A 12070-nucleotide genomic window follows, 5' to 3' on the forward strand; every position below is an offset into this window, starting at 1 on the left:
TGCACTTAAAGAATTGTAATAAAAAAAAATAACTTGTACTTTTATGGTGTTTTAGTAAGATGAACAGCATCCCCGACCCGTAAGTGCCATGTCTTTTTTGAGCAATCTCTAAATCTGCTTGCACTGTCAAACATTTGGCTTTAAAAGTACACTGAGGCAGCAATAACCCTGTTAAAGTCTCTCGCCACCAAATTTCCACAAATGAACTAAAAGGCAACAGAGTCCCAAACTTTGTGTGAGTAGCAGCCTCTAAGGCAACAGCACTGACATGGTATGTACACTATAATAAACTGGTCATTTTAAAGGAACTTCTAGGTGTTAGTTGTTGTTAGATGATTGCATGCTACACTGTCAGTTTTGGAAAAGGATATTGGATCCCAGAGACTCCTTGGCCTTGGGTTGATGACGAAGCATCACGTGGCGAATGCATCCCATATCCTGACTGAGGCAAACTGCTCGAATGGAGAGGGAGAGTCGGATCAAGGTGTTGGATGGTCCCATAGCGAAAGAAGACTTGAATCCTGGGCCTCCCGCTGGTCTATCAGCTTCTGCTCTTTTCTGTACTCCACTACCAGAAACACTATGATCAAGAGTAGAGGCAAGCTTTTCTCTGCTACAGCGATCCTTTTACCCATCTCCACTCTTTTTTTTTATTACTCCCAAACTCTCTTTGGGATAGCATGCATTACACCACTGCTGCAGAAGCTGATGGCAGATACCTGGTAGTGCTGGTGGATGTGGTAACTTTCGGCACGCCTGGGCTCGGGGTCCTGATGTTTGAGTAGCTGGTCACTGTTTGTGTGGGACTAAGCTTGGTGCAAACACTGCTGTGGGTAAAGGCGCTCGACCGTCGCTCACTGTTGGTGTGCTGTGGCTGCTGGCTCTGAGATGGCCTGCTCCCTTTCCTGCATCCCTCCAGAAAGTATGTAAGCATCTGGCCTTTGCCCTTCACACTGACTTGACCCCGACACACAAAGTTGTAGTAGTCGGAAATGAGGCGGTAGACATCCTCTGTCACCTAAAGGATGAAAATAGATGACCATTAGGTGAAATATGAATTTTAGACTGTTGTGAGTCAATCTGAATAGCCTAATCAGCATACTGGGATCCAACAATATTAGGTCCACTTGTCAAAGAGCAAAAAAACGTGAGAAGTCTGTAATGTTTCTGTGAAATGGTACAATGAGCATTTAGAGCAAATAGTCTCTGAGACTGAAAAGAAAATGTAACGAAGTTTCATGTAATATAATGAGGTAATTCTGTATATTCAGAGCTGTATATGAGGGGTTTCACCATTTTCAAGCAGAGTAGAATTTTTACAATTTTTCCTGCTGAGTTCTGTAACTCAGAAATCAAGATGTTTTCACTGATCACTTTCTGGATTAATTGCAAATGCAAATTAATATTTTTATCTCCTCCCTTTAAGTCCTCTTCACTCCCGAGGGGCACGCAATTAATATGCAGTACAGTGATTTGGATGAAGTCTGTGTTAAATGTCACTGATGTGTAACTTGTGCATTTACTCTGCAAACCTTTGCCATTCCATTTGGTGTCTCTCTGATGCCGCCACCATGTTTGACTTTTCTTTGAGACTGTATTTTCTATTCATATATCTGGAAGATTAGTTTTTGTTCTTCCCAGGAGGAATACAGTACTCTACCTTCTGCGCTCATGATTAGGATAGGCCTGCTACTTTTAACTCACGCCTTTATACATGCATGTTCAAAGGTTCATGATCAGTTAAAGCTGGATTGAGTTAGCATTTTGATAAACAGCTTTATGGTACCGCTGATCCTGATCATTTTTGCGTATTGTTTAATTGGATGGGCTGGGAGTAATCCATCTAGGTTGAGTTTGCTTCGTGGTACAGGCCTCTAATCTCCATCTCCCCTACTATTCCTATTGGTACAAAATCCTTTCATGCTGACGTTGACATCATTACCAGAAATAAATAATTACATCTGTATATGAAAAAATATTTATATAAATTTCTTTTTGTAAATTACTGTATTTTGCGCACTATAAGGCACACCTTCAATGAATTGCCTATTTTAAATTTTTTTTTTCCTATATATGGCGCACTGCACTATAACAAGCATAGAATAGAAGCTACAGCAGTTATTAGGGTGGCGTTATGCATACATTAGATGCAGCTGCGCTAAAGAGAATGTCAATAAAACAGACAGATAAGCAGAGATGGCAAAAGTACTCACTTTCCATACTTGAGTAAAAGTACAGATACTTGTGTTAAAAAATACTCTGGTTAAAGTGGAAGTACTGATTAAACTTCTTTACTCAAGTAAAAGTAACAAAGTACAGGCTTGTAAATTTACTTAAAGTATAAAAGTAAAAGTAGAAACCACTTTTTTCATGCCGTTGCCTACATTTTAAATGGATGTCTGCCAATAGGACTAGATCTCCGTTGTGCTCATTTTTAATCATCTCGTCGTCCATACTACTATGCTAACGCCACCGCCACCAAGCTGCAATGATTTGCCGCGAATGAATACCACCGAATCTGTCGATTCATCTTGTAGTGGTGCGTCAAATGCAACGTAGATTCCCATCCAATTAGATTGAATTTGGTATTGATGACGTGAAAAATAATAACGGTAACTCCATTAAAATGATTCAAAACTAAAGTAACGAGCCAATTTTTTAAAATGTAAGGAGTAGAAAGTACAGATATTTGTGTAAAAATGTAAGGAGTAGAAGTAAAAAGTCGCCATAAAAATAAGCAGTAAAGTAAAGTAAAAATATCAGAAAAATCTACTTGAGTACAGTAACGAAGTATTTGTACTTCGTTACTTCCCATCTCTGCAGATAAGTAAGTCAAACTTTATCTGTATATCATTTGCAATATGACCAACTTTCTTCAGCTGTAAACACACAAAAGAAACGTACATTTTAATTTATTTGTTCATTTCTCCATCAACGAATCCCTCAAATTCTTCTTCTTTACTGTCCGAAATGAACAGTTGAGCTAATACAGGATTCAACACGCCCTGTGTTTGCCTTCTGTCATTCACTGCTCCCCCAAAGTTCACAGTCTAGCTTTGAATGCCCTGTTGACACCAATATCTAGCCGCTTGAATTATTTTGTCAATCAACCCAGAATGACGACAAGCACTAAATTAGTGAACTTCACTTGTTTTTTGAAACCATCGGTGATGTGAGAGCGAATCGAGACGTAGATCAATAGGGACGAAGCTGTGTGAAAAAAGCCATCCTGTCTCCTGACATAAATTTCTCTCAACCACTCACCCATCTTCTCTTCATCCATCCATTCCATTGAGGTAGCTTTGATAACAACGCTGGTAGCAAAGTTTTCTTTTGGCAAGGTCTTCCTCTTGACAATAACCATGGGTGGACGTTTCTGGCCATTAGCTTGGCAGGCAAGAACTAAGGTGAAAGAAAATTCACCTTACGGGCTCATATTTTATTTACAGTGCGGTTCACAGGAATATCAAAGGTGAGTGGAACTTCGTCTATGTTGAGTATGTGCTCTGGCCGGATAATTTTTTAAGTGATCTTGTTTTTGCAGTATGCATGGGAAGGGGCCAGGTTTTCTTGGTAGTCTTTTGGCAGTTGCTGTGAAACAGTAGTCTGTCTGCTGATTGAGAGATTACACGTCTTTTCATAAACTGAAAGCCTCAAGAATGTCCGCCTCTATAGTCATTGATGTTGAGTTTGTGTGGTAGCGCTCCTACTTGCTGCTCTCTTTTTAATAAACCACAGTTTGAGTTTGTTCTCTAACTGTATTCATCTTGATTTGTTCTCTTGGAAACTCTGTTTAGTCTTCTTACTTGGTGCAAGTCATCTTCTTGCTTCCTCCACTTCAGTACCATTGATTCATTAATGTTCAATTCTCGAGCTCTATTACCATGTTTTACTGTGTAACTGATAGCTTTGAGTTTTAGCCCTGGGTTATATGCATGTCTCTAGAAAGGAGCCATTATGGTGTTTTAACACACACAAATGGAAATGAAAATTCCCAGTATCCACTGCGTGCTACGTCTTCTACAGGAGAAAATGGAGTTGGTGGCTGCTCCCTGTAGTTGCAAGACCTGTTTATGCTTAATCCTGGTCCATACATAGGGCACACCGGATAATTAAGTGCACTGTCAGTTTTTGAGAACAATGAAGGCTTTTAGGTGCGCCTTATTGTGCGAAAAAAATTATGAAATAATTATTCTCAACCATTGTAGACATTCTTTGGATGCTTTTTTTTTTCAAAAGTTTAAATGCTTCAAATTATCATATTTTTACCATGATTAAACACTAATAAAAAAGTTCTCAGGGATCCTTTTGAGGGTTGTACAGGTTCGCTGTTGCTTCCAAAGTTAAGCTTTTAGTAGCTAAAAAACTGGAGCTATTGTTTATAGTTCCATACCTGTATTTTTCCTTGAACTCCTGTACTGTCCATCCTGCTGGCTACATTTACTGTGTTTCCCCAGATATCATACTGAGGCCGACGGGCTCCAATCACTCCTGCCACCACAGGGCCAACGTTGATTCCTAGAGTAAAACAGGTGATAATGTCCCAAGTGTCACATATTAATACATAGTTGGATGTGTGTATATATCATGTAAAACTGTAACTAGAGCGTGTAACAAAAGTAATTTCCCTCTGGGATTATTAAAGTATTTCTGATTCTGATTCTGATATATGTATTGTAATAAATAATATTTAACCCTGGTAGATTACTTATTTTCCGTGTATGATCTGAATCTGATCGTGCAAGGTTTTATTTGAATATCAAATATGAAATCTTCCTTTTTTCAGAGAGAAGCAAAGAAAGTAATGAGCTATAAAAAATAATCATAGAAAACCTTCCTGAGATCTAAACCAGGAATCCAATCATGTAGGGAGTGCGATAAATTAACACTAAATATGTTAAAAAGCAAAAGCAGAACCTCTAAGTAGAATTAATGGGTTAACTGATGGTGGCTGTGCAAAAACTCAGGCTGAATTTGTGAAGGTGAGAAAAACAGAAAAACAGCAAAACATAGATATCTGTAAGATAAGCAGTGTTTGTTGTGACTATTTACATATTGTAATAAAATAGTGCAAAAAAAAAAACCCTGAGATGAGAATTCAGAAATTAAAGGAATGCTAAGGCAATAAAAAGAGTTAATGTTGCTAAAAAGAAAGAGAAAAACCTTCCACTTATTCAACTTTGTGTCTGCAGTATCAGTATAAACTATCATGACCCCTGACAATATGATTTGAGAAGGAATTACAGAAGTTTATTGAAGATGAATATTGTTCTAAAAGCATAAGAATATGCTTCCCTAGTAATATTTTGCCCTGTGATGAACTGGCAACCTGTCCAGGGTGTACCCCGCCTCTTGCCTGTAGACAGCTGGACATAGGAAGCAGTACCCCTCATGACCCAGTGGGGATAAGTGTAACAGAAAATGGATGGATGGATGGATAGTAGTATTTTCACATATAAGTATTATTTTATTTCTCAACATTGTGCTGCAGGTATTTGATTTTGAGAAGACTGTTTAATTAAATATTTACAAGAAAAAGGATTAGACAGCCAAATATTTCTTCGTATGCTTATACCAACCATAAAGTACAACTAAAGAGGTATAAAACATCCCTGCAGTAGCTGTAGAAACCTTACTTCAGGAAATGTTCAGTCAGATTTCTGCACCTGTGACAGGTATACTGTTCATGAGGAAGGTACTTTAATTTGTCTGGGACAGTTTGATTTTTTAGAATTATTTTTCAAACCAAAATTTAAAAGCAATATTTAATTTTACTAAATTACAATTTAGTACATTTTGTATTTATTATTATTGTTTCATTTTTGTGTTATTTGAATTACTAGTGTGAATTTATCATTTTCTATAATGTGAGGGTATGTAAACTTTCAAGCACAGCTGTAAGTGTCTGGGGTCAGAAAATATTAAGATAGGTAGAATCAGATAAAAAACTGCCTCCCATTTTTTTTTATCAAATCTTTCCCCTCATAACAAAGAAGCATATATATACCTGATAAAACTTGGAAAAATTTAGGAAAAACCATAAAGCTGAGTCTAGCTTATGTCTTCTGTATTCCATTATAAGCTATATGCAGTTTTTCATGGTTAGCAAGAAGTATTTTTTACCAGCTATAAAACGGTGGTATCATATCTTTACCAATAAAAAAGCGTCTCTCTTGGTTTAAAATAATGACAAACACATGCATTTTTTTGAATTAAATCTAATTGAATACCAAATATTCTACAAAGATGCCAATCAATCAAATCAAGCAAAGTATAAAAGCCTGACTATGCAAACAGGATAACTCTGTACACCAGCGCATAGCGGGATTAAAACAAAAAACTCTCCACAGGATACGGAACACAATGGAACCAAGAACCTCAGTTTACAGGCTTCCTGGAGATGACGCTCTCTCTGATGTATATTCCTGGCAAACTTACTGGAATGCCCCCCTCAAAACCAAAAGGTTAAAAGGTCTTTAATGTTCGGACCACTTAGAGGGTTATTCTCTTTACCCACCTACTCTTAAGACAAAGTCGTTGTAGGACTGGTAGTTGATGGCATCAAGAACATCAAACATCTCAATGGCAAAGTCTGACACCATGCGTAAGTGTGAAGTGATGGACTTTTTTGTCTGAAAGAAAAAACACATGAAAAATGCAAATTAGCTCCAAAAACGTATCTCGCTTCTAATAAATAGGATGTATGAATCAGATAAGTTTTAAATCTGCCTAAATTTCTATTCATGCACTGCAAAAACGATCTAGAAATAAGTAAAAACGCCTTAAATAAAGTGTATTTGCCCTTAATTTGAGCAGATAAATAAGAAGATTTGCCAATGGAATGAGATTTTTTATACTTAAAATAAGATCAATAGATAATATGCATTTGAAATAAGCTAATATAATTGTTTTTTTTGTTTTTGTTTTTATGTAAATCGTCTTGTTCCATTGGCAAAGGGACTCAATTACCTCCTCAATTCAAGACAAAATGCACTTACTTTAAGAAAAAATGACTTTAGATTTATCTTTTTTGCAGTGTGTTCTTGCCAAAAGTTTGACTTTCTCTATATTTCAATGTGTTTCATTATATTCCCTGTTTTTATAATGGTTGTTCAAAGTTGTTTTGGGTTTTTTGTTTTAACATTGTTTACTTTTTCATAAAATACCTTGACTAAAGCCTGTTTAATAAAAAACATAGTTGACAAAAGAGGAAGTCTTAAGCCTTTAAAAGACTATGTTCAAGACTGACTGAATGTCATTTCTTCAAGATTGAACATAATGTCCTGTAAATTTAAAATAAATAAATCAAACAGACTTTACAAAGGCATAATAGATGTATCATCTTTGGATGCATTACCCAGTTTTACCTCACTATTGTTGTAAAGCTGCGACATCCTAATACTGATTTTAAGTAACGGAGTGTTCTGCTTGACAACTAGGAATAACAACAAAGAAAACATTTCTCTATGTATTACATAAAAATTCAGCTGTCTTGAAAATAAAATGCTTTAGTGAAATAAAACCAGGTTAGCATGTTCTGTCTTCACTTTAATCCTTATATAAATTTATCACAGTTTAGTATTTTGTTGTTGCACATTTAAAAAACTCAATTCATTTCCTTTCTTAAAAGCATATTTCAAAATAGCCCTTGAATCTAACTGATTTTCTTTAGAGAAACACATTCTGATGTTCAGTTGTAAACTGCATTGGTCAAATATTCAACAATCTATTGTAGTTGTTTATGAAACTTTCAGGACCTTTATCTGTAAATGATCCATAATTAATATAAGCAGAGGCACTTTACACTATGTACAAGAGAGTAGTCTCTGTTAGACAAGTTTTTTTGTTTAACAGGATTTAACATGAAAGAAAACAACAAATGATTACAGACTTCGCAACTTTTAAATGTGTCCCTTGCCCTAAACGCCGGAAATAAATGGCTAACTAAACTAGCTCCCTAGCAGAAGTCCAACAGTTTTCCAAAAGAGCATATATTGGAGTCAGGTGTGTAGAAATAGAAACATATCTAACAATTGCAAGATGTCGGCTCTTGAGAATTGGAGTTTGAGAGCACTGCTTTAACTGTCATTCATAGATAGATAGATAGATAGATAGATAGATAGATAGATAGATAGATAGATAGATAGATAGATAGATAGATAGATAGATAGATAGATAGATAGATAGATAGATAGATAGATAGATAGATAGATAGATAGATAGATAGATAGATAGATAGATAGATAGATAGATAGATAGATAGATAGATAGATAGATAGATAGATAGATAGATAGATAGATAGATAGATAGATAGATAGATAGATAGATAGATAGATAGATAGATAGATAGATAGATAGATAGATAGATAGATAGATAGATAGATAGATAGATAGATAGATAGATAGATAGATAGATAGATAGATAGATAGATAGATAGATAGATAGATAGATAGATAGATAGATAGATAGATAGATAGATAGATAGATAGATAGATAGATAGATAGATAGATAGATAGATAGATAGATAGATAGATAGATAGATAGATAGATAGATAGATAGATAGATAGATAGATAGATAGATAGATAGATAGATAGATAGATAGATAGATAGATAGATAGATAGATAGATAGATAGATAGATAGATAGATAGATAGATAGATAGATAGATAGATAGATAGATAGATAGATAGATAGATAGATAGATAGATAGATAGATAGATAGATAGATAGATAGATAGATAGATAGATAGATAGATAGATAGATAGATAGATAGATAGATAGATAGATAGATAGATAGATAGATAGATAGATAGATAGATAGATAGATAGATAGATAGATAGATAGATAGATAGATAGATAGATAGATAGATAGATAGATAGATAGATAGATAGATAGATAGATAGATAGATAGATAGATAGATAGATAGATAGATAGATAGATAGATAGATAGATAGATAGATAGATAGATAGATAGATAGATAGATAGATAGATAGATAGATAGATAGATAGATAGATAGATAGATAGATAGATAGATAGATAGATAGATAGATAGATAGATAGATAGATAGATAGATAGATAGATAGATAGATAGATAGATAGATAGATAGATAGATAGATAGATAGATAGATAGATAGATAGATAGATAGATAGATAGATAGATAGATAGATAGATAGATAGATAGATAGATAGATAGATAGATAGATAGATAGATAGATAGATAGATAGATAGATAGATAGATAGATAGATAGATAGATAGATAGATTATTCAAAACAAACACTATGAGTACCTTAGAAGCAGTTGTAGGGACCAGCCCCACTGCAGCCATATATGTACTACCAATGGTCTTGATTTTCTCAATATCCCTGTAGCAATCTTTATCCATGAGCTGCAAAAGAAAAACAGACATTTCAAGATAGTAAAAAAAAAAAAGAGTTCTCAAATAAGATTTCAAAACAGGCAAATCCTCTGTAAATCTGTATTGCAGCTTGATAGAAAAATGTTTGAGTAAAGGCATGCTTGGTTCTGCTGATTACAGATCCAAAGAGGCCAGGGATCATCTGTAAGTAATTTGTTACATTGAAGAACTTTCCCAACCATAACCAAAGTTTGGTATATTACATCAGTAAACATGGTATTTCTATAAACCCAACTCTGGGCCACAATCTCATTTTTAAAAGATGACGCTCTGTGTATCACCCTGCACTCAGCAGGAGCTTGTAGACCTAAGATCGGCATTGTGGAACAAACCATCTAAAAAACAGATGATTTATAGATAGAGGGTGAAATTAAATGAACGGTTTAAACCACCTCATCGAAGTCCGCAATGATCTCATTGAGCAGCCTCAGGCACTCGACTCCCATGTTGTTCCCATCCAGCTCGATGTAGAAGTCATTGAAGTTGGCGATGGAGGCAAACAGAACACCAACTTGAGCATAGGACTGATAATAAAGGTCCTGAAAGGAATAAAAAAGAACATAAAAAAAAAAAACTTTTTTATCCTTTTGGTGTTGAGTCTTGATTAACTCTAACGATTTTCATTAACTGTTATTTTCAGTTGCTCTTGTCTCGTACAACTCATTCAGTCTGACTATATTCTTAATAAGCTCACCTGTTGCCATGCAAGACTTAACTCAGATTTTTAACTGTCCTTGTTGGATGCTTATTATTGCTTATTAGGGGCATAAGTGAAAAGATAAAACAATAGTGTTTATTTAAATGTCTTTTACACCTTAACATGGCTTATTATTTGGAGATACTTAGAAAAAATTGTTCTTGCTAAAATGATTAACCTTTTGGAAAATCCCCACGCAAAATTGTTAGGGTTAAAATAAGAAACAAAATCTGGGAGGGGACCCAGCACAGTTCTCTTACGTACACCGCAGTTTTACTGCTAAGCCACTAGCCTTCACAGAAAACTACCATGAGTTTTTTTTTATTGAAAGGTGGACTTTTAAAGACAGAAAAGATGACAACAACTAGATATCTCATGAAAGCAAAGACTGAATGAGTCAAGCAGTAACTAGCCCAAGCTGCTCTTAAAACAACAACGTACTTACTGCAAAACTGGACAAAACAAGTATAATATTAGAAAGAGAATTTATATTATCACACAATGAAAATATGTCATGGGTGTTTAGGAAAAAAAAATATATTTAAGAAGTTGTTCTGTTCTGTTTTACTTGTGTAAAGTAAAGATTGTGTAAAGGCACTATTCACCCAACTCTTCCTTAGGAAGGGCATGAAGAGGAGCATAATCTTGCACTTTTTCTTCAGCATCATCAGATTTCTTGTCACATGCGTTTTTTTTTTCTTTCTTTTTAAAACACTCATGACAAATACTGCATGGAAACTAAAGATAGCAAATATGCAGAGTTTTGAGTTATGATCATATGTTTAGAGAACAGTCAAGGTGAAAAGGAGCAGAGCTCCAAAGTCTTTTTCAAATCTCCTGCATTCATGCCTGGTACTTTTATTATCTCAATAAACATTATTTCAGTTGCTAATGAACTTATATGAAATAATTAGAAAATTGAGCAAAACACGAAATTGTGCCTATATGTCAGGATAAAAGAAGCTTCCCAAGCCAGTGAAAATGTTTTCTTAAACCACACTGTGAGAGGAGTGAAACTCCAAACCCACATTGCTGTGCTTTGAATGCAGTCTATGCTGAACTTTAGCCCAGAGGAAACAGATGAAGTCTTTCTGAACACTGCAACTCTGTGGGGGTCAATTTTGTGCTGGAAATAAACATCCTGGCTGATCCACACTGTCTGATGCATTGCCCTGCTGATTGTCGAAGGATAAAACTGCTCTTGTTTCTTTTTTTTTTTTTTTTTGGAAAATTTCCTATACCCAGAAATGCAAGAGTGTTCTTCAACAAGCTGTTTAGGAAAGGTGCCTTTATGTCAGAATAAAATTTTCCAGCCTATCCTAAATAGTCCCAGTGCAATTGTATTGCTATTTAGTTGTGCTGTGTAAAAAAAAAACAAAAAAACCTTTCTCTTCAGTTATTTGAGGATTTTTTACACTTACAACTGCTGGCCTTAAGTTGTATCTAACTGTGATTTGATTTTTTATCTATAAAATCTGTAAAGCTTCAATTAGCTCTTTTTAAAATCAGAATACAATGAATATTTCTGCTTTTGGACAGTTTTTATTCATTGATAAACAGCTATTTTTCTTAATGATACAAAGCTCTGCACTTTCAGGAAACGTTAGGAAATACCACACAGATTTTCTTTTGGTATTATTTCTGAGGAGGACATGACAAATAAGTGACAGGTATGTTAAGTATTCAGAGTTTTCAGACACTGAATCATGGGTTTAGAAAAATAATTGAGCTCAATTTTAGAAGTGGTCCTGTTTTCAATATAATGACTTAGTAAAAACCAAAAACATGTGGGGGTGGGGCAATGAAGGTGCTTACATCATTTCAGCAGGAATTATCAGTGAAATGGGCAATAAATGGGTGGATGTGTTTACGAGTTGAACATAAACCACAAATTCGTTGCAGCAGAAAGGTTTAAAAAGATTATGGAATTTTAAACACAGCT

At 34.9% G+C, this 12070-nt stretch overlaps 1 protein-coding gene across 2 annotated transcripts in view; it reads right to left on the minus strand.

Moving 5' to 3' along the window:
- Positions 1-657: 657 nt before the first annotated feature.
- The window catches only part of adcy1a (adenylate cyclase 1a), an 80134-nt gene continuing 68721 nt past the window's right edge, over positions 658-12070 (minus strand). For both annotated transcript variants that reach the window (XM_038291772.1, XM_038291773.1), the window contains exons 16-20: positions 9824-9970; positions 9303-9401; positions 6518-6632; positions 4394-4518; positions 658-1018 (exon numbers count right to left, since the gene is read on the minus strand). In XM_038291772.1, coding sequence (XP_038147700.1) covers positions 686-1018; positions 4394-4518; positions 6518-6632; positions 9303-9401; positions 9824-9970 — 819 coding nt within the window. In that variant the 3' untranslated portion in view covers positions 658-685. The remainder of the gene's footprint in view (positions 1019-4393; positions 4519-6517; positions 6633-9302; positions 9402-9823; positions 9971-12070) is intronic.

This window comes from Cyprinodon tularosa, unplaced genomic scaffold (genome assembly GCF_016077235.1).
Source record: "Cyprinodon tularosa strain WSP-4 unplaced genomic scaffold, ASM1607723v1 ctg30, whole genome shotgun sequence".
NCBI classification, from domain to species: Eukaryota; Metazoa; Chordata; class Actinopteri; order Cyprinodontiformes; family Cyprinodontidae; genus Cyprinodon; species Cyprinodon tularosa.